Here is a 22,612-nt window from a genome sequence, read left to right on the forward strand (position 1 = left end):
GGCAGTACTGGGGATTGAACCCAGGGGACTTGTGCATGCTAAGCATGTGCTCTATACCCACCCCCAACCCTCCCCAGGTAATTCTGATGAGCAGCCAGGTCTGGTCTAAATTAGCAGACAAATAAAACCACATACATACACACTCATTCTCTCTCTCTTTCTCCCATTCTCTCTTTCTTACCAGCTTCTGAGAAGAAGAAAGAGCTCATTCTAATGAGAAATTCCTATTTTTTGCTTCTCATAATTTAAACTAAAATTTGGTATGGTCAGCCTTGATAACGAACTCTAAGACAATAAAAAGCCAGGTTACCTGGAACATCTCATTGATTCCTTCTCCAGTTTGAGCAGAAGTTTCAAAGTACAGGAATCCTCTGCTTTCAGCCCAAAGACGCCCTTCACTTTCATCCACACAGCGGTGCTTGGTACAGTCAATCTGAAATAGAAAGCTGGGGTTGAGGGGAGGGAGGATTCCAACTTGTCCCACTAGAATAGGCCCGGTGAGGTCTCTGTCAATCCTCTGCTGAGGCAAAAACTATCCTTAAGCGAACCCCAGCACTAGTATATAAAATGGCCAGGACCAAGAAAGATTTAAAAATTGCTAATATTGAATGTGGACTGATTTTCTGTGGCAAAACAACAAGGGCCTGCTAGCAGCATTTTCCCTCGAGAAAACTGCTGCCACTCAGCTCTGTGAAAGTTGGCTTCACGACGTTTGCCACGCTCGAGGGCCATGGTCTGCTTTACATACTTTCCCATGATCCACACTTCACCTAACTGCTTCCTCTCCTCCAACCAGGTCAGAGTATGATTATTAGAATCACCCTCCTGCTCAGTCACCAATATGCATCCCCAAGTACGGCACCCCCCAAAAAAGGATAAAAATACCGACACACCAGGTTTTGTTTTTCATCTGTTTTTGTTTTAGGGACATATGTTTTGAAAAGCTGTTGATTCCTATATACTACAGATTACAGAATTTTTTTCTTTTTATTTGTTCCCCAAAACTCAGAGCTACACTCTTCCCACAAGGAACCTAGAAAGTTGAGCAATTACCTTGTTGGCACACACCGCAAACACAATATTTTCCATGTTTCCATGAGGTCCAAGATCTTGCTTCATTTCTGCCAGCCATGCATCAAGGGCTTCAAAGGAATCTTTCTGCCCAACATCATAGACCAGTATCACACCCTGTGTGTCCTTGTAAAACTCATTACGAACCTTTACATAAAAGAACAGATGCACAAAATGTAAGTTCTGTGATTTTATAAAAGTATATATCGCAGCCATTAACTTAGCAAAGTGTGCTCTTTTGTGTATTTGTAGTGTTTACTATTATATCTCTATATGAACTACTGGTCTTTAGAGGGCTTTTTTAAAAAATAAAATCAAAGTAACATGATAAAAAAAACTATTAGTATAGAAGGACTTGTAATGCAAGTTACAGCCTCCTGCCCCACTCCTCCTCACCTCCAGTTCTACTCACTAGAAGCAATCAGTCTTTAATTGTTTTAGTTGGTCTTAAAAGAACACAAATTATCTAAAGTTCTTCTTAGGAAGAACTAGGAAGGTGAGTGAACAACTAAAAAGAACTTAAGGCAAAAATGACACAAGTATCAGCAAGAAGTACAGCCATCTATAGATCACATCCCAAAGCTGGCTTCCCCCAGGACGCTAGGTAGAACTTCCCTATGACTCTTGGGTCTCCACACCAGCTTAAGAACTCCAAGCTCTGAGGGTCTGTGTGATGTAGTGGAAAAGAGAATAGGCTCTGGAGTCACATCTGGGTTCACACTTACTTACTAGTTGTGTGATCTTGGGCAAGTCACTTAACCTCTCTGCATCTCAGTTTCCTCATCTGTAAAATGGGGATAATACTACTTACTTCACAGGGTTATTATGAGGATCAAATGAGATAATGAAGGCAGAACACCAAAATGGTGCCTGGAAAACAATGTGTATTAGCACCTTCTCCCTTCTTTCCTTGCATTCATTCTCTGATTGGCCTCCTTTGGCAACTCACCTCTGGGGTGTATCTTCAATTCTGGGAAGAGGTGGCATGAAGTAGAGGGCACATGAAAGTGGCAGAGGCACCAAAGTGACAGGTTTGGTGGATGAGGAACAATGTTGAGAGATTGGGGGTTTCAGGCCAAAATTCCAGTAAGAATCTTGACATGGACCCTGTATTATACATTCCTTTTAGAAAATTCCAGTAAGTATTCAGACTCACACTAGATATGTAGGAAGAATGAAGACTTCTCTCACACGTCTGGCAGGAAGTATCTACACGTTTCTGAACATAGATAGATACCTGGACCAAAAATGTAAGTGCCTCTTAATTTACTGAAACATAAGAAGCTATCCCCTAAAATCAAACCAACAAAATCAGAACAAATTTAACGTGGCGCAGACCAGGAAGGCATCTTCTCCCCTCAGCACTCACGGCCCTTAGCCCCTCTGCAGTGGTAAAAATCCCAACTCTTGCTGTCTTGGCTCTCACACACCACGTTCTCCACATTCTTAAATGATTTCTCTGACGCCTCTTCCCTCCACTGCTCCCACTCCAGTCTGCCACCACAATCCCCCAAATCCTGTCCTGGGCCCCTGTCCCTTCTTTTTTCTTCCTTCCTCCAAGCTCAGCAGAACCAACCACTCACACAGTTTCAACTATGCTCCAATGTGAGTCCTCTCACCTGCACTTCCAGACGCGCATTTCCGGTTAGCTCTGGATTCTCCCAGCTGAATGTTCTGTTGGAATCTCAAATTCAATATGCACAACAGTTTATTTATAAATGCCCCTCAATTTATTCCTCCCTAAACTTTTCCTTCTCTTGAACTTCTAGTGATGAAAGTCGCATGCCCTTCTCTGAGTCATTCAGGCTGAAAGCCTGGCATTAGCCTTTGCTGCTCTCTTGTCCCAGAGAAGCCACCTCTGCCATGTTTCTTGCACTGTCACTTCCTTTCCATTTTCATTGCCAACATTATCTTATCTCTTGACTGCATGACTGTAAGAGTCTTCTAAGCAATCTCCTTAGCAACATTATACACTGTGCACATGTACCTTTTTAAAGCCCTGGCTCAAAAATTAGTGCTTCCCTACTACCCACTCTCCAAAGTTCAAATTCTTTTTTTAACTGATAGTGACAGTTTCAGATCAGTCCTCCACCAATTTCCCAGTCTTAACCCCCTCCTGTCCCCTGTACTTCAAGCTGGATAAGCTCTCATTCCCTAAGCCTGCTCTATGACTTCTTTACTCCATCTGGAAACACATCTCTTTATCTTTAATTTTCCAAGGTCTAGCTGTAACACCGTATCTTTTATATAGCTTTTTTGCCCTCTTCCTCATGTCTAATCCCCTACACCTGCAGAACAGAATGCAGTCTCCCTAGCCCCTGGACTATCACAGCTTTTGTACTTCTAACAGTGCTCACATCACCTCCTGTCTAGTTTCATAGTTAGTAGCACATCCCACTGTCTTCCCCACTAGACTGTGAGCAGCATGAAGGCACACATCATCTTTGTGTCCCCCGCCGGGCTGAGCAGATATAAGAATCTGAGACATATTTGTTTAATTAAATGGCTAAATATTCTATAGCAGAGAACAGAAGTAAAGCCAAAGGGGAAAAGAAAGAATTTCAAAATGCAGATCATGCTGTCCAGAGGGAGTTTTGTGTGTAAAAAGAGAAATAAGCTCAATGGATTCTGTTTCAAGCGCCTCAAGTTCAAGTTTGGGTTCCTCAACTAGCTACCTATGTCACCTTGAGTAAGACTTTATTACCTCAAATGTTAGTTTCCTTGTCTGTAAAATGGAAAGATTAAAGTAGATGCTCAACGGTCCTCCACAGTTCTATTATTATCTCCCCAAACAGCCTTCTAATGCTAGTCCTGGAAGACTTGCTGCATCCAAAGTTTAATTAAATAGGATGCTAAAGGAACTGTGATTATTTAATTTTTAAAGCAGAGGTGTAGCTTTCTAGGTTAGAGAAAGCTGTTAGTTTAATATTACTCAGGCCTCAGAAAGTTTTTATCGACCCACGACTCATCCCAGTAGACTCCAGAATTCAGTTTTGTGCACCAGTGGAAGCAAGACTCATGGTAAGATACAGGCCCTGCCATTCCCTCAGGAGTCCCCTCCCTGACACTTTCCTCTGAGACTGCTGTCTGACACACTAAGTACACTGTCTTTTCTCAGCAGGCCCAGGACTGGTGACAGTGGAAGCTTCAATGGAGGACAGGCTACGGTTTCAGGAAGCCAGGGACCGTGAGAGTGGCCGTGGGTACTTCACTAGGTGTGTGCTGAGCAAAGGTGTACTCTGGTCAGTTTAGGGTTTAGAAGGAAGATGATGCCTTTGGCCTTGTCAAAAAGGAGGGTTTGAGCCACAGACAGCAAATATTTGACAGAAAAGGAGAGATTAATACTATTTTTGGAGAAAAGGTACTTTAGAAGTGGTGATTTCAGGGAACTTTTAAAATTATACTTCTATTTTTGTGAGCTGCTGAAAAAAGCCATTGCAATTTTGGGGTTCCAATAACAAGAGTCTAGTGTCTCATGATAGAAAATAACAGAACACTCAGTGTTTTTCATTAGTTAGGCAACATCTGGAGTGTTGTGTCCAGTTTTCAACTCCCATCAGCTAACTCCCTGCCAGCTAACTGGCAGTGATCCACAAAGCATGCTGATAGGTCTATCTGTGGCAGGAATAAAAAATGTTTTACCTGGAAAGGAGCAGGTTAACAAGTATTAGAAAGGCTCTCTTGTAGGAGCACAGACTCAGCCCATGTTGCTTCAAAAAAAAAGGCCAGGGCAAAAGTCAAAGGAAGGCAGCCTTCCTAAGAGAGAAGTTGTTAATCTATAAAGGATTAAGTTGTGAAGCAGTGAGACCCCATCATTAAAGATATTCATTCTCCAAACTCTCACAGTCCGTACCACTCAAAACTTTTCCATGTATTACACTGTCCCTGGATTCCTACCAACCTACATAACTCTTACTTATCCATCAACACTCAGTTTAAATGCAGTTTCCTTCAACAGGACTTCCTGACCTTCCAGATAAGCTAGGTCTGGGTATTAAGTCCCAAGTATTCTGTCATTTGTCTAACATGTGTCTTCTCTGACATATTTATGTGCCAGGAAAACAGGGGCTGTGTATTTCCAGCATGCAGCACAGAAACTGGCATTCTCTTATCTGGTGAATGAATGATGGCCATCAATCAGGAATGCTGCAGAAAAAAATCTTACAATGGCAGAGGTCTGGACCACATTAATTCTCAGGCGTCTTCTAACTCTCCATCGACATGACTTTGGTGTAATATAAGACTTGTGTTTGTTAGCATTTCTGGTAGAATCTGTGTCAAATTTGGGTTCACCTAGAGCCTCCATGCCTTTTTCATTGACAATATTCTATACTTGTGAAATTGATTTAATCCACTTCAAAGTTTCACATTTAAAAGGAATTTATTTTACCTAAATATTTGGGTACAGTCACAAGATGGAAGATTTCGTAGCCATTAAAAGTTATGTTTTCCTCTATTCTCCCCACTAAGTACAAGTAAAAATTCTGGACATTATATGTAAAACATACATAAGAAGACTGTGGAATGTGGAGAGAAGAAGGCATACAAGCTAGGGACCTGGGGCCCTGACACAGCAGTGAGTTTCCTGGTTTTCTCCTGCCTCATGTATCCAAGACTTGAAACTGCAGAAGTACAACTTGGAATTGCCAATAGGTGTCCAGCAAAAGCCTGTTCTCTTTAGTGAAGGATCAGGAAAAACAAAAAAGCTTCAGATGATAACCATTCTACTCCAGCCTGACCCCTCATAAGTCTGTCTCTCCATCCCCACTCACCCAAACAAAAGCTGAGTGGAAATTTTAGAAAAGTAAATTACTGAAAAATGCAATGACTGTAATAAAAAAGCTTAGTAGTTGGGCTCAAGAGCAGAATGGAGGAGACAGTGGGAAAAAAATCAGTGAAAAGCAAAATAATAAAATTACCTAATCTAAGTAACAGAGAGAAAATAAACTTTAAAAAAAGAAAAGAAAAGAAACAGAAAAAGAACAGAGCCTCAGGGCCCTGGGGGACTACAACAAGATCAGAGTCTGGGAAGGAGAGGAGAAACAGGGTGGGGCTGAAAAAGTACTCAAAGAACTAAGGGCTGAAAACTTTCCAAATTTGGCAAGAGATATAAACCTACAGATTCAAGAAAAAACCTACAGCTGAGAAAACCCCACACAGGAAAAACCCAAAGAAATCCATGCCAACATATAATAAATAAACCTTTAAAAACTAAAGACAAAGGAGAAAATCATGAAAGCAGCCAGAAGGAAAAAGGACACCTCTCTGAACTTAACTAAGTTAGCCTTCCCAATAAACATCCCTCTCCTTCAGAAATCCCACTCTTGCCCGAGAGCAGTGACATTACAGGGGACAACAGGCTCAGTGAGTACAAGAGCTGGCCTCAAAATAACTGCACAAACGATCAGGAAATCTACATAGGGAAAAGGAAAATTACCATAAGAGGAGAAATGATTCTCCTATAACATGAAATAAGCTGAAATTAGAGAAAGCAGCAAAGTAGGAAGTTTTCTGTGATATGTACTATTTTCCCGTGAAATACAATGTTTAAAAAACTGCTGCTTTCTTAATGCAGCACTGAAACAATTTTACAGCAGAGATTTTAAATTTAAGATGAAATGGACCTGATCTCATATAAAAAAAAGTATTTACAATGTTAAAAAAAAAAAAGTGAGGGGAAAAACATTTCAAATTACAGCATATTTCTCATCGGAAACCATGAGGCCACAGGAAAGCAGCACGGTATTTTTCAAGTGTTGGAAAAAAAAGAAATATCAACCCCAAATCCTATAACCTCCAAAAAAATTCTTCAGGAACAAGGGGAAACATTCTCAGTCAAGGAGAACTAAAAGAATCTGTTGCCAGCAGACCTACAATAAAGAATGGCTGAAGGAGTTCTCCCAACAGAAGGGAAAGGATAAAGGAAGGACCCTGGAACACAATGAAGGATGAAGGAGCAGAGTAAGCAAAAGTGGGAGTGAATACAATATGCTTTCCTTCTCCCTTAAGTTTTCTAAATTATGTTTCACAGTTAAGTAAAAAGTAAACACTGTCAGCTGTGGTTCTATTGTACGTAGAGAAAATATTTAAGACAATTTTAAGTGGGAGACGGAAAAGGGATGTAAAAGGAGAAAAAGCTTCCACACTCCACTCAAGCTGTTGAAATGACAAGAGCAGTAGACGGCGATAACTCATGCAGCGTAATAACTAGAGCATCTGCTAATAAAGCTATGCGGAAAGATTTCTCAGAAACACTACAGACAAATCAAAATGGAACTCAAAAAGTGTTCAAGTGACCCACAGGAAGGCAGGGAAAAGAAAACAGAAATGAAAAACAGAAAACAAGGAAATAAAATAGTAGACCTAACATATCAATAATTACATAAAAGTGGTCTAAATATACCAATTAAAGGACAGAAATTGGCAGAACAGATTAAAAAAAATGATCCAACTATGTATTGTCTTATAAGAAAGTCACTTCAAATATGATATAAGCAGGCTGAAAGTGAAAGGAGAGAAGAAGATGTATCATGCAAACATCAACCAAAGGCAGGTAGAAATACCTATTTAACATCAGATAAAATAGACATTAGAACAAAGAAAATTACCAGAGACACAGGGGGACAGCATGTAATAATAAAATTATATAATTAGGACATAGTAATCCTAAATGTGTATGCACCAAACAAGAGAGTTGCAAAATATGCAAAGCAAAAATCGATAGAACTGAAAGAAAAAATAGACAAATTCACCATTTTAGTTGGAAACTTCAACAACCCTCTCTCAGCAATTGATAGAATAACTAAACTGAAAATCAGCAAGGACATAAAAGAATTCAACAATATCACTCACCAAGAGAATCCAATAAATAATTATAGAGCACTCCATCCAACAATAGCAGAATACACATTCTTCTCAAGTGCCCATGCAACATATATATACCAAGACAGATCCTGGGCCATGGGAAAAAAAAAAACCTCAATGAATTTAAAAGAACTGAAACCATACAGTGTGTTTTCTGATCACAAGGGAATCAAACTAGAAATCAATAACAGATGACAGGAACATTTCTAAACACTTGGAAACTAAACAACACACTTCTAAATAATCCACAGGTCAAACAGAAAGTCTCAAGGGAAATAAAAAAAAAAACCACACTGAATGAATGAAATGAAATATGAGTGAAAATGAAAATACAACATATCAAAATTTGTGGGACACAGCTAAGCAGTACTGAGGGGAATTTACATTACTAAGTGCATACCTTAGAAAAGAAAGTCTCAAATCAATCATCTGAGCTTCCAACTCAAGAACCCAGAACAAGAAGAGCAAAATAATCCTGAAGCAAGTAGAAGGGAGGAAGGAAAGAAAAGAGCAGAAGTGAAATGGCCAAACTAGGGAAGACTGAAGAGCCTGCTTAGGGAAAATGGAAAACTAAGGAAGATAAAAGAAACAAGAATGGCCATGAGATTCATTCTGAGACCACTCAGGACTGCCAAGCAGATGAAAGGAAACTGAGTGAGACTGCTTTAGCTTCTTCCGGGGGTGGGACCACACACGCCTGAGCAGTGAACCGGAAAGATCGCTCTGGGACCTTGCTGCCAAAGAAGTCACATTACTGAATTCTTAAGGCTCAGGACGAATGTGATTATCTTTTCACAGTCTGGGCTAAGGTATAAAGTAAAAGCAACAGTCCTTAAAACTTCTTAAGTAAGTGTTTGAAACATTCGCAATAAAATTTCCCACTGCTACTTAAGGAGAGATCACAAAAGACCAACAGATAAATCCATCAAGTTAAGGCTCGGAAGGGAAGCCAAACACCCGCTGAATTTACCTGTTTTTACACATGACTTGAATATTGGTTGTTTCGATAATTTGGGATCTTTCCCTCAACCCATTGACAATACTGGATATAGGTTTTTTTTCAAAAAGGCTTTCTTACCTCATAGAAGAAGGGATGTCCAGCCATATCAAAGATGTTAACTTTGATTTCTCTGTCTCTGACTTGTACCCTGAAATGTTCAAACAGAAACAATCCCAAATGGTTGGTGCATTCATATTAATATCATGTATATCGCTTTTGAATTTCAACAGGTTACATGTATGAAATTTTAAAAAGGCTTTCTTAGTGCCTCTTCTTGATTCCAGATAATCATTACAACAAGAGCCAGCGACCTGGCAGGTAATCATGCCTCCTGTTTTAGGAACACTGAACTCACTTGGCATAAGCCACCCTTGTTTACCTTCATCTTACCTCAAGACACTTCATCAATGCCCTGCAACAAACAAATGGTAGCTATTACTGTGGCACTAACAAAAAATTGATTTGGGACAAGCAGGAGCAAGATAAAGGAAACCAAAATGTTTTATTTCACTCAGTAAGACATCTTAATTACTACTTCATGCTTGGTTACCATGCAGTACAATAAATAGTACAAATAAATGGTACAAAGATGTATATTATTAACAATGTTTGTTTAATTCTTGTACGATCTTCATTTGAGCAAGAGCAATAGTCAATTTGTTTTCAGAAATTTGAAAATAGAGAAAAGAACAAAAAGAGGAATAACAACCATTGACACCAGAATTAACTACTGTTAACATCAGAGCATACTTGCTTCTAGTTTTTTTTTTTTTAAAGAAAAATCACTTATTGGAAAATGAATGAATGAAACACTGTAAACAACTCAAACACTTGAAGGTTTAAAAGTTATCCCAAATCCTATCACTCAGGAAAAACCCTTCATTAATCTAGATGAATGTTACTTCAGACTTCTTTATATGCATAGATAAGATTGATAAACATAAATATTTTTATAAAAAGGAATTATATTATCTTAAAATAAAAATATAAAATTTACTTTTCATTGAATTTAACAAAAGAAAAAAAGAAACTGAAGTAAACTGGGAGGAATTATTGGGCTTTATATACAAATGTTCTTCACCACAGAAATATTATTTCCTAAAAGATTCCTCTAAGGTTAAGAATAGAGATTATTAACCATAAATTGACAGAGTAGAGTTGTTATGTTTTTTAAGGAACATGTTTCAGTTTAGACAGCTTTGTTAGGACTCCCTCCAACAGAACACAAGGACATCAGCACCTGCTCTCATTGTTTCTACACTACTTCCTGGTTTATTAATTATTATCACTAGTCTCTGCCCAAGTTTATAACATCCACTTTCTATTCTGAAACCAAAACTCCTACAGTTATTTTATATTACTTATATATTTAAATCTAACTAATCACTAATCATCTTATCAAGATTTCTTCATTCCTGAATTCTCTACCATATTTCATCAATTCTAAGATGTACATGTTTTCATTTTAACATCTGTGAAATTAGGATCCATCTTATAAAAGTCAGTGTGAGAACAGCAAAATAATAATAACAAAATAACAGCAAAATAATAACAGAGTTTGAGAGCATCTGGAGAAGATCTTGTATAACAGTTTATATTAGAAAATTTCACCTTAAAAATATAGCAGCTGAGAAGGGATGGAACTGAAGTTTATAAAATCCAGAAGTAAAACAAATATGTTCACACGTTGAAACTCAAAAGAGGTCAATTTAATTCAGAAGTCAGACAGAGGAAATTAACTTAAGAAAAATGACAATTCATTACCTCAATCCACTGCTTTCCTGAATTGTGGCCTGAAGACCACCTGCACTATAATTATAGAAAGGGGGGGGGGTGTTTTAAACGTAGAGTCTTGTGCTCCACCTCAGGTCCTGTGAATCAGAGTCTCAGTGGATGGATCTTAGGAATCTTCATTTTTACAAACTCTGCAAGTAATTCTTAAGCATATTGAAATCTGAAGGACGGAATGGGCATCTACTGTTTTGACTGCCCAAAAGAGTACCCCTCTTCTCCCAACTGAGGTTTAAATGGGTTCTTCCATCTTCTTTTTTGATGCTACTCTGCTTGCTTAACCGAGTGGGAAAGCAACAGTTAACTGAGCTGGGGAAAGGTACCTGCACTCACTTGGACAATCAAAACCTTCCCTGGGATTTTCAAATTTGGGTTTAGTTTTGGTAAGCCTGAGAGCTACTGGCAGCTGTGTACAGGGAGCCAAAAGCTAGAGAGAGAGAGAGAGAGAGAGATGTCATGAAATGATCGGGCTATATTCTGTCCCTGGTTCCAGCAATCTCTGAAACCCAGCTACATCCTTATAATTGGATAATGTGAATTGGTTAATATCCCTTTTTTAAATTTTTGGCTTGAGTCACGTTCCTGTCAGTCATATCCTCCTCCTCACCATGAGCAAAAAAAAAATTTCAACCAGAAACAGAATATAGTCAGTCCTCTGTATCCATGGGTTCTGTATCCATGGATTCAACCAAACTTGATCAAAAATATTCAGGAAAAAAAAAATTCCAGAAAGTTCCAAAAAGCAAAATTTGAATTGGCCACAAGGTAGCAAATATTTACAAAGTATTTACATTGTATTTACAACTATTTATATAGCATTTACATTGTATTAGGTATTATAAGTAATCTAGAGATGATTTAAAATGTCGAGAGGATATGCATTGCTTATATGCAAATACTATACCACTTCATATAAGGGACCTGAACTTCTACAGATCTTGGTATCCACAGAGGGTCCTAGAACCAATATCCCTTGGATAGTGAGGGATGACTATAGTCTGCTGAATAAACCACAATTCTATGGCAAAGCATGGTAACCCTCATTTCTTAGATGAATGAATCAGCTATTTCAAAAAACTGACTTAAATAGGATATCTTACATTATCATTGATGCAATCCGGCACCCTGAAGTATAGATACACCCCTGCCACTTTAGTCTACCTTCTTTGAATGTTGCCCTCATATTCTAATCGGCAAACTCCCTCTTTAGACATATCTGTCTTACCCAACAATAAGTATTTATTGAGCATTTACTGTGTATAAACACTGTACCAGGCACCTGGAGACAATCTATACTCCACACCCCTTCTTCATGGGGCTTATAGTCTAGCAGAGGACATTAAACGTATACAAATAAGAACGCAACACAATTTACGCTAAGATCTATGACTAGCAGAGAATCTTAATATTTCTGTCAACTAAAATGAGTCCTGACTGATAGAAGAGGTGTTCAGAAGGCCTTATGGGAACAGCAACACTTTACAACCTGAGGAGACTGACAGGTTGACAGGAGACTGACAGAGAGGAGGGGAAAGAACATTTCAGGTGGACAGAATGAATGATGGCACTGAGACAGGAAAGTATGATGACACAGGTTCAGTGTGGACAGAGAGTAAAGTGTGGAAAAGAAAATAATAAGAGAGGAGGGAGGGGTGGGCTGAGGCCAGAACAGTGAGTACCTGAAATTCCACCTGTGGGCATACATTGTCCACCCCAAGTCCACTCTTCAGCAGTGTGGCTTCCTGCTAATGTAGCCCTGTCTCCCCAAGCTCAACCCACCCTTGGTTCATCTCCGAAGAAATCCCCACTTACACCCAATTTCAAGATAGATCCATTTAGAAGGGTTCTGAATTTCTATATAATTTGCAAGCCCAAGGAAACAATAAATGTACTCACTTTGTGACTCCATAGTCAATTCCGATTGTTGCAAGGTATTTAGACACAAATCTTTTCTCACAGTATCGCTTTATAATACAGCTCTAAAAAGGTAAAAATACATGCTTTTAGTAAAAACACTCTAGGAACATATACAAAATAAGCGAATTTCTTCATTATGGTTTCTTCATTCATCACTATAAGGAAGCTTTTTCAGAAGCCAAAACTGTAAGATAGTGAAATGAATACTAAAGGTGAAGATTTTAAAGAAAAATTTTTTAAAATTCTTCCTCTAATACTAGATATGGGTATGTTTTTAGTTTAATTCTCAGTCCTTGTTCTCTTTTCTTTAATTCTTTCATTAATAACACCAAAACATCCGTCTAGCTTGCCCTTCCTCCAAGACCAGAGCCACATCTCCAAATACCTACTAGACTAATTTCTACTTAGCTGCCCCACTGTTCCTCAGATTTACCATGTCCAGAACATGAACTGGTGTTATACCTAAAAACAGCTCATCCTGCTGACATCCTAGTTCTGTTAATAATGCCCCCATTTTCCCAATTACAGAGGATTAAAACATTAAAGTCATGTTTGATTTGAGTCTTTTAAAATCTTCTTTTGAATGTTTCTTCCATCTTTCACCGCATTCCAGTTCCTACTTATACCACTGTGGTTTAGGTCTTCATCATCTACTCCCACACAACTCTTAAGAAATTCTTTATTGGTCTTCATGCCTCCTTTCCCTCTCAACTTCCATCAATACAGCACACCACTAATGTTATTTCGCTTTCCTAGCTCAAAAATCTTCAGTGGTTTCTCACTGCCAAGGGTTCAATATCCAAACTCATTTGTCCCATTATTCACATCCCTCCATAAACTGGCCCTAATCTGTCTTCTCTGTCAAAATCCTTCTACACAAAGCTTCCATTTCTGCCAAATTCCCAGGCCTGACTTCCTGACTCTTCTCATGACTTTTCTCTCTACTTAGAATGAGCTTTATCTTTTCTTTCCAAATCTTACTTATCCTTTAAGGCCCAGCACAAACCTGGAGCACCCAGGTCATAAGAGATCTTGCCTACATCTGAACTCCTCTAGCACTTTTTACATACTACATATGTATATGCACTATATACATAGCATATAACGTATTTGCCATCAGTCATACACTGCCTTGTTGTTCTTTTCACATGTGTATATTTACCTTCTCTCTTCAGCTAGACAGTAAACTACTTGAGGGCAAGCACCAGTATTTTACTCCTTTATATCTGAGCAATTCAGTGTCAGTGAGAAACCAATTTAAAATGACTTGTATATCTATAGCAATTCTTAGCACTCATGAAACATAATTTACTGGAAGTGCTGGTAATGAAGATTATTCTGCTCAAACCCTTTCCTGATGAACCTCAATCTAAGTTAAACAGGACAGCTACTTTAAAAAGTACTTAATAAGTCATTGTGAACTGAAGGAAAAACTTCTTCGGAGTGACTACTGCTAAGAGGCTACACTTTTAAAAACAGCTTGAAAGCACTTTGAGAATGCTTTCTCTCACAATATCCTAGAAAAATAAGTACAGCCTTTTCTAAATTATTCATAAGATTAAGGGACCTGGAAGTCCTTTAACTCCCGTACGCTATTCAAACACTAGTCCTAAGTATTTAAAGAGATACACAATTAATTAACAGTATAAATAACCACTTGCTATAACCAAAGGGTTCCTGGGCCTTAGGATCTTACAAGCTAAGTTAAATAACATGAATATAGAGAGAATTTTTTTGCTTTCTCTATTTTTCTTAAATAGATTTTTTAGGCATTTTTCTTTTTTAATGCAGTTTCAAGTAAAATCTTAACAATTTTGCATCTTTTTTTCCCTAACAGAATTATTCTAAATTTCATATGAAAGAACAGCTATCTGAGAAGAACTAATCAAAGTATGAAAAACAGGAAAGGGGCAGGACAGTAGAAAGAGGTGGGAATTTGCATTGACAGATAATAAAATATAGTCTGAAGCCAATTGAGACAGTATTATACTGGCATAAGAATAGACAAGTAGGTCAGTAAAACAGAACAGAGAGCTCAGAAATAGATCACATTATAAAAGGAAATTTAAAAAGTATAAGGTGATATTTAAGGTCATTCCATAGTGGAGGTTCGAAATTTTCAGATACTAACTACTATATATAAAATACATAAGCAACAAGTTTCTACTGTGTAGCACAGGGAACTATATTGAATATCTTGTAGTAAACTATAATGAAAATGAATATGTGTATGTATATGTATGACCAAAACATTATGCTGTATACCAGAAATTGACACAACATTGTACACTGACTATACTTCAATAAAAAAAGAATGCACAAAAGACAAAAAATAAAGTCAATGAGTAAAAATGATTTATTTAGTAATTGGGCCCTTAACTTCCCTATATACAAAAATAAATTACAGATAAGTTTATGATTTAAGTATTTAAAAATAAAACAATAAAAATTTCAGAGGAAAATGTGCAACATACGTACAACCTTAGGGAAAACTTCTCAGCTAGAAAGAAAACCCAGAAACCATAAAAGAAAAGACAAATATAGGGGTTGGGGAATAGCTCAGCAGTAGAGCACATGCTTAGCATGCAGGTGGTCCTAGGTTCAATCCTCAGTACCACCATTAAAAAAATTTAAAAATACATTAAAATAAAGATTATAAGAATTATTTAAAAAAAAAAGATACATATAGCCAAAGTAATCCTGAAAAAGAACAAAGCTGGAGGTATCACACTCCCTGATTTCAAACTATACTACAAAATGGCAGTAATCAAAACAGTATGATATTGGCACAAAAAAAGACACATATATCAAGGGAACAGAATAGAGAGCCCAGAAATAAACCCACACTTACATGGTCAATTAATCAATGACAAAGAGGCAAGAACAGCCTCTTCAATAAACGGTGTTGGGGAAATGGGACAACTACATGTGAAAGAATCAACTGGACTACTTTCCCACAGCATATACAAAAATAAACTCAAAATGGATTAGACTTAAATGTAAGCCCAGAAACCATAAAACTCCTAGAAAGAAAACATAGGCAGTATGCTCTCTGACATCAGTCTTAGTAAAAATTTTTTGGATAAGTCTCCTCAAGCAAGAGAAACAAAAGTAAAGTAAACAAATGGGGCTACAGCAAACTAAAAAACTTTTGTACAGAGAAAGAATCTATCAACAAATGAAAAGGCATCCAAATGACTGGGAATAGATATTTGTAAACAATATAAAAGAGTTAATATCCAAAATATACAAAGAACTCAGATAACTCAACATTAAAAAAACAAAATAAAACAACAACCCAATTAAAAAATTGGCAAAGGACCTGAGTAGACATTTTTCCAAAGAAGACATACAGATGGCCAACAGGCACGTGAAAAAGATGTTCAACATCATAAATCATCAGGGAAATGCAAATCAAAACCATAATGAGATATCATCTTACACTTGCCAGAAGGCTACCACCAAAAAGACAACAAATAACAAGTGTTGGAGAGGATGTGGAGAAAAGGGAACCTCCTGCAATGTTGGTGGAATTGTAAATTTGTGTAGCCACAATGGAAAACCATATGGACGTTTTCCTCCAAAATAAAAATAGAACTGCCATATGATCCAGCAATTTCACTTCTGGACGTTTACCTGAAGAAACAAAAACACTAATGTAAAAAGATACATGCACCCCAGTGTTGACTGCAGTATTATTTATAATGGCCAAGATATGGAAGCAACCTAACTGTCCATCCATAGACGAATGGATAAAGAAGGTGTGGTGTGTGTGTGTGTGTGTGTGTGTGTGTGTGTGTGTGTATCTATATATACACATCATACATATAGATACACACACACACACACGCACAATGAAATGTTACTAAGCTATTTAAAAAAGATGAAATCTTGCCACTTGCAAAAATATGAATAAATCTAAAGTATTATGCTAAGTGAAATAAGACAAAGAAAGATAAATACCATTTGATCTCACTTATATATGGTATCTAAAAAACAAAACAAACAAACAAAACAAAATGAAAACAGATTCACAGATGCAGAGAACACATGGGTGGTTGCCAGAGCGGAGGGGGTGGGTAAATCATATAGGTGAAGGGGATTAAGAGGTACAAACTTTGAGCTATAAAATAAATAAGACACTGGGAAACACTATACAGCATAAGGAATATGATCAATAATATTGTAATAACTTTGCATGGGGACAGATGGGTACTAGACTTGTCCTGGTGATCACTTCATACTGTATGCAAATGTCAAATCATTATGTAATATACCCGGAACTAACATAATATTGTACGTCAACTATATTTCAATAAAAAAGATAGGCACAATTGAGTATATACAAATAATAAAAGCAATTGTAAGGTAAAATATAAAAGCATTAAAAGACAATATACTGGGGCAAATATTTGTAACACAAATGACCGGCAAAAAGTCAGTAACTCTAATGTCCCCAAACCAGAAAAACAGGTATGAAAGAGACATCACTCAACAGAATAATGGATAGGGAGTATAAACTGGTCAATCCACAGAAAAGAAAATCCAGAAGTCTAACGATTATTTGAAAAGATGCTCAACTTCATCTGTGGTCAGTGAAATGCAAATTAAAGTAATAATGAAATTACTTCTCACTATTCAGATTAGTAGTAATCAAAAGAATGACAAAACTGTGTTGGCAGGGATTTGGGGGGAAAAATACCCCCATATTGTGGGTAGAAACACTCCTTTTTGAAGAGCAATTGGCAATAGCTACTAAAATTTTTAAATGTGCTCTTCAACTCAGCAATTCCACCCCTAGGAATTTAGTCCATAGAAATTAGAGTACTGGTATTTAAGGATATTTATACATATAGAAATGTACTTAGATTAACACTATTTGTAGTAGGGAAAAAAAGAAACGAGTGAATTCTCATCAATAGAGGGGATAGTTGCATCTCATGGACTATTACACAACTGCAAAAAAGAGTGAGTGGAGCTATGTCAGATGGGAGGAATTACATAATCTATGTTTAAAAGAGAAAAAACAAACTCCAGAGAAGTACATACAATACTGAATGATGTGGGTACTTTTGACTGCAAATAAGAAAAATCAACTCAACTGATACAACAGGAAAATATTTAATACAACTGTAAATTTAGAATGAGGGCAATTTTCGGAGTTGGCTGCTATGAAGAGACAACGATAAGAACATCAGGATCAGATCCTAGAGGACGCTGAGAACTAGGTTGGGGCTCTGGGGTAAACTGATGCCAACACAGAAAACTGAATTGGATATAAACAAATACCACAGAGAAATTTCAGCATTCCCCCAAGAAAGGAATAAGCCCTTAGGAATCCCCTTTTTCTTACTGCATCTCCAGAACCTCTAAAACAATGCTGAATCATAAGAGGAAGTGGTATGTATCCTTTTTGTACCTAATTTTAAAGGAAATGGCCCTTAGCATTTTACTATTGGTATAATGATTGCTGTTTGTTAATAATAAATATTATTTTTCATATTTAAGTGGTTTCATTTTGTTCCAATTTCACTTTTAGTGTTTAGTAGGTTGATTATATCAAATTTTTTTACAGTACAGAGAAATATTTTCTCGCATAATCAGTTCATGTAACAAATTATGTTGATTAATTTCTTGATGTTGAACCAAGTTTGCATTCCTGGGATAAATCCTACTTCCTAACAGTGAAATCTTTTTCATATATTGCTGAATTCTATTTGTGGATATTTAGAAATTATACAACTCTATGTATATGTGAAAATGGTATATACTTTTCTTTTTTGATACTGTATCAAGTTTTGCTATTTAAGTTACCCTGACTTTATATAAATAAACTGGAGTGCTGTTCATCTTTTCCTTCGCATTGGACTAATTTAAGTAACCAAAATTATGTGTTATTTAAGGCTTAAATTAAGCTTGTTAATGAAACCACCTGATTCTGATACCTTTTTAGATAGTAAATCTTTTCATTGTTTTTCTAATTCCCTATGTGACTGGCTGTGGGGTTTCCTACTTCTTTTTAAGTCAATTTTGGTAATTCACATTTTGCTAGGAAATTCTCCATTTCCTCTGTATTTTGAAATGTGTTCCCATAGAACAGAATGCAATATTCTCTAATCTTTGTTTTAATTTCTTCCAGTATATGATTATGTCTCCTTTTCAGTACTAATCTTGTAATTTTTTGCTTTCTCTATTTTTCTTAAATAAATTTTTAGGCATTTTTTTCTTTTTCATTAATTTTCCCAGGGAATTCTCTCTTTCTTTTGGTCTATTTTGTGTCCTTTTTTCTATTGTCTCAAGTATTAAGTTCCTTCACTTTTTAAAACTGAGATATACCATACCATAATATTTACTTTTGAGGTGTATAATTCAGTGGTTCCAAGCATATTCACAAAGTTGTACAACTATTAAATTCCTTTAGTTTTTATCTCTCTTTTTTGGAAATGAAAAAAATAATACATTTTCCTTTCACTATAGCTTTAAATTTGCCCTGAAGCTTTTGGCATGGATTCTCTCCTTTACACAGCTTTTTAGTTATTTTGTCATTTGCTTTGATTTACTTTTTGATCCAAGGATTATTTACTAGGGCATGCCTTAGTTTTTAACTTAAGATTGTTTATCTGTGTATCTTCCTATATTTTCCAAATTCTTTAAAAATGCATATGTAGCACTTTCATAACTAAGGCAAATTTTTTTTAAAATTACATTTAAATCTTTTATCTTCTAAAATTTATTTTTGAGAAAGGAATTCCATAGGAATCCACTCCATTCCCAAATAGTAAATAGTTGTTGCAAAAGCACTTATTAAATGGCCTTTACTTTCCCACAGTTTTACTGTATTTGTTGTAAACTGAATTTCCTTATATGTTTGAGTTTATTTCTGAACTCCATTCTGTTCCACTGATGTCTCTCTATTTCCTTTCCAGTACCAATAGGAAAAGCTTGATAACTTTAAAAGATGTTTTAACGTCTGGTAGTGTTAGTCTCCTCTCATTTCTTTTTCACAATTTTCTTGGCTAGTCTCACATTTAATTTTTCACAAGGACTTTAATACCTTTTATTATGTTTTGAAGAAAAAAATCGTATTGGTATTTTAACTGGAATTGAATTACATTTGTAGATAATTTAAAGAATTGACATCTCTAAAATATTGAGTGATCTTAATTAAGGGGAAAGTATATCTTTCCATTTGTCTAAGTAATTTGCAGTCCCTTTGTAAGTTTGAAATGTTTCTTCAAATAGGTCCTAGGTCCTACCTATTTCTTCTTAAGTTTTAATTTGAGCACTTTATTTTGGGTGTTATTTAAATTCTACACAATTATAATTTGATATGGTAAAGCTATGAATTTTGTATATTAATTTTGTCTTTTATTGTTTCTAACAGCTTTTTAGTTAATTCTCTTTGGCTTTCCAGATAAACAACCGTAACATTAACAAATAATGATAATTTTGCTTTCTCCTTTCCAGTGTTTCCTAAGTTCTTTCTTTCCCATCTAACTGCATTGGTTAATAAATCTAGAACCATAATATATAAATGTTGTGACACTGGGCATTTTAAACTATTTCTAATGTTGTACCATTAAGCACAGTAAAGTTTTAAAAGTGAGCATGCTCACTTAGCCAGTTTAGTACATAACCTTCTAAAGGCTTTATTCTTTTCTTTTCAGTGCCTGGCACATAGTTGACACTCAGTAAATGCTGACTTTCAGCTATGTTAATACTTACATACATACACACAGACACATAAATAGTACAAGATAATACTAAACGGGAAAAAAAGACACTAATAAATATTTACTGAGCATCAACTATGTGCAAGAACTGGCCTAAACACTCCCATTAACAGCTCTTCTGGCATGTAGAGCTCACTTGTAATTGGTTTTGGCAGCATATAATGATGGGAAAGAGCACTGCAACGGGAGTGTGAAGACCCAGGTTCCAGTACTGGTTCAGTCACTGATTCGGTGACCTTGGGAGGTTCTTAACCAACAGCTTTCACTTACCCTTAAGGAGAGACAATTTGGATGAAGAGGAGGCAGTCTAAAAACTCATGTGGAGAAAGATCTCCGTTCACCCCTCACCCTCCCTCCCCCATACTATGGGAGAGCTTTAGCTGATAGCCATAGAAACAGCATAGAAAAAGGCAGTGCAACTAAGACTTCTTTGAGATAATGGATATGGTAACACTACCAGAAATAAAAACAAAACAAAATAACGCAGGTTCCTTGATTCCCACTGCACCTCCCCTGTGAAACCCCTCAGCATGTTATGCTCTCTTACAAATGAAATGTAGATTCTGGCTCCATGTCGGCAGAGTAACACCTCATAAACCCCATCCTCACATGCACCCCCGGGAGTTCCCTTCGGCTCTGAAGCCCTCCTGGGGGTAACTAAACTTTTATTCTCCACCTCTAAGTGCTGGACAGGTCACCCAGAACGCAGAAACGGTACCCATGCAGGAGAACTGACATAAGGTCCTAGGCCTCCTTACTCTCTTTGGGATACATTCAAGGGGTTAGAGGGCACACAAGACACCGTCTTAGCTGTAGGAGGAGGGCAACGCAAAGGTCAAAAAGGTCAGGAGAGTTTTCCTCGCGGAGCCGCACTGCCCAGGAGGGGACCCAGGCCTGCTAGGGGAGGGGAGGGGGCTGGGCCCCAGGCTGTTGAGTGGCCGCCCTTCCAGCCAATCGGCACGTCGCCCCGCCGCGCTGAGGTCCCGCCTCTCGCAGCACGGTACTCACTTTTCCCACTTCGGCGTTGCCCATGGAGATGACTTTGATGCGCAAGGACTTGCCAGGCTCCTTCCGCTTCGGCATGTTGGCCTCCATTGCCCTCGCTCTCTCGGGGCCTCCCGCCTCGGTCTCTCCCTGTTCACCACGCCGGCCCGTCCCTCACGCTTCCTCGTCCAATGGCGGAACCCCTGTTCTTGCCTCCGCCCCGGCGGCTCTCCATCCCCGCCGCTACCTGGCAGCGAGCGCGGACGGTTAGGAGCGCAGGGAACTGGGGGAGGGAGAAGAGAGTCTCGCGATGCTAGAAAGGGGCGGCGTGACGTCATCGCCAGGCCCCAGGGATGCGACTGTGGTTACCTGTTCCTTGGGGTTGCGCGGACTGCCTGGGCTGCGTCCTTTGACAGCAAGGTGGCGTCGAGGGGGCCCGAGTTTACTCTTCGTGGAGAGCGAGGCCTTGTGTTCAGGGGCGTCAGGACATAGATATTTGTTAGATTAACAGCCGAGTGGCAGAAATTCATTGGCTATTCAGGACAGATCCACGGTCTGGAAGTGGCTGGAATTTTGGCCCAGTTAAAGGCCCAGCGGCGCTGAAAATTCCAAGTAGACCATGGTCCGTTTGGGAGCACTTTTTGTGGATTCTTCAGTCCCTGTGGACCCGTCCACTAACCACCCCCTTCCAATATTATGTTCCCGTTAGGTTCCCTGAGAGGCAGGGTCAGGAGCCAGGGAAGTGGGGAATTAGGGGCTCTAGTTCTGGAAGAGGGCAATTAGGCAAGATCTGAATCTCGTTCCTATCATTAACGAAAAAAAAAAGTTGTCCTTTTGAGTCAAGGTAAGTTTTAGTTTAGTCCTTGATCTTTTATTACGTAGTTCTAATTTTCAGGAGGAAAGCTCAGACTAAATGTTTCTTACACTCTTCTGGTTCTATCAAGTAGTGTGTGATCGGTAGCTGTGAGCTCCTTCACTTTCCCTGCTACTCATCCAAACTTAACCCCATCTTCTGTTGTCACCTTTCCTTTAGCTGATTATATGACAGTATAATAATAATGAATTCTAGGATAACCACTTTTCTGTTTTCATCCCAAGCGATGGGAAGAAAAGCATCTGCTAGGAAAAAAAATCAATCCGAGAGAAAATAACTTTTTGAGTCAATATTTTTAGTTTCAGAAACTAAATAGAACTTGATAAATGATTATTTAGTGCCCCAAAAAAGAATGGCTGCCAATTTCCTAGTAAATTT

At 37.8% G+C, this 22,612-nt stretch overlaps 1 protein-coding gene across 2 annotated transcripts in view; it reads right to left on the reverse strand.

The window, feature by feature from the left end:
* The window catches only part of DNAJC27 (DnaJ heat shock protein family (Hsp40) member C27), a 33,618-nt gene extending 11,941 nt beyond the window's left edge, over positions 1–21,677 (reverse strand). The window contains exons 1-5 of one of the 2 annotated variants that reach the window (XM_010948566.3): positions 21,385–21,677; positions 12,623–12,705; positions 9,014–9,083; positions 1,054–1,218; positions 311–433 (exon numbers count right to left, since the gene is read on the reverse strand). In XM_010948566.3, the coding sequence (XP_010946868.1) occupies positions 311–433; positions 1,054–1,218; positions 9,014–9,083; positions 12,623–12,705; positions 21,385–21,471 (528 nt within the window). In that variant the 5' untranslated portion in view covers positions 21,472–21,677. The remainder of the gene's footprint in view (positions 1–310; positions 434–1,053; positions 1,219–9,013; positions 9,084–12,622; positions 12,706–21,384) is intronic. The other variant, XM_010948565.3, reaches the window with a different exon arrangement.
* Positions 21,678–22,612: the final 935 nt, after the last annotated feature.

This window comes from Camelus bactrianus, chromosome 15 (assembly GCF_048773025.1).
Source record: "Camelus bactrianus isolate YW-2024 breed Bactrian camel chromosome 15, ASM4877302v1, whole genome shotgun sequence".
Classification (NCBI taxonomy): Eukaryota; Metazoa; Chordata; class Mammalia; order Artiodactyla; family Camelidae; genus Camelus; species Camelus bactrianus.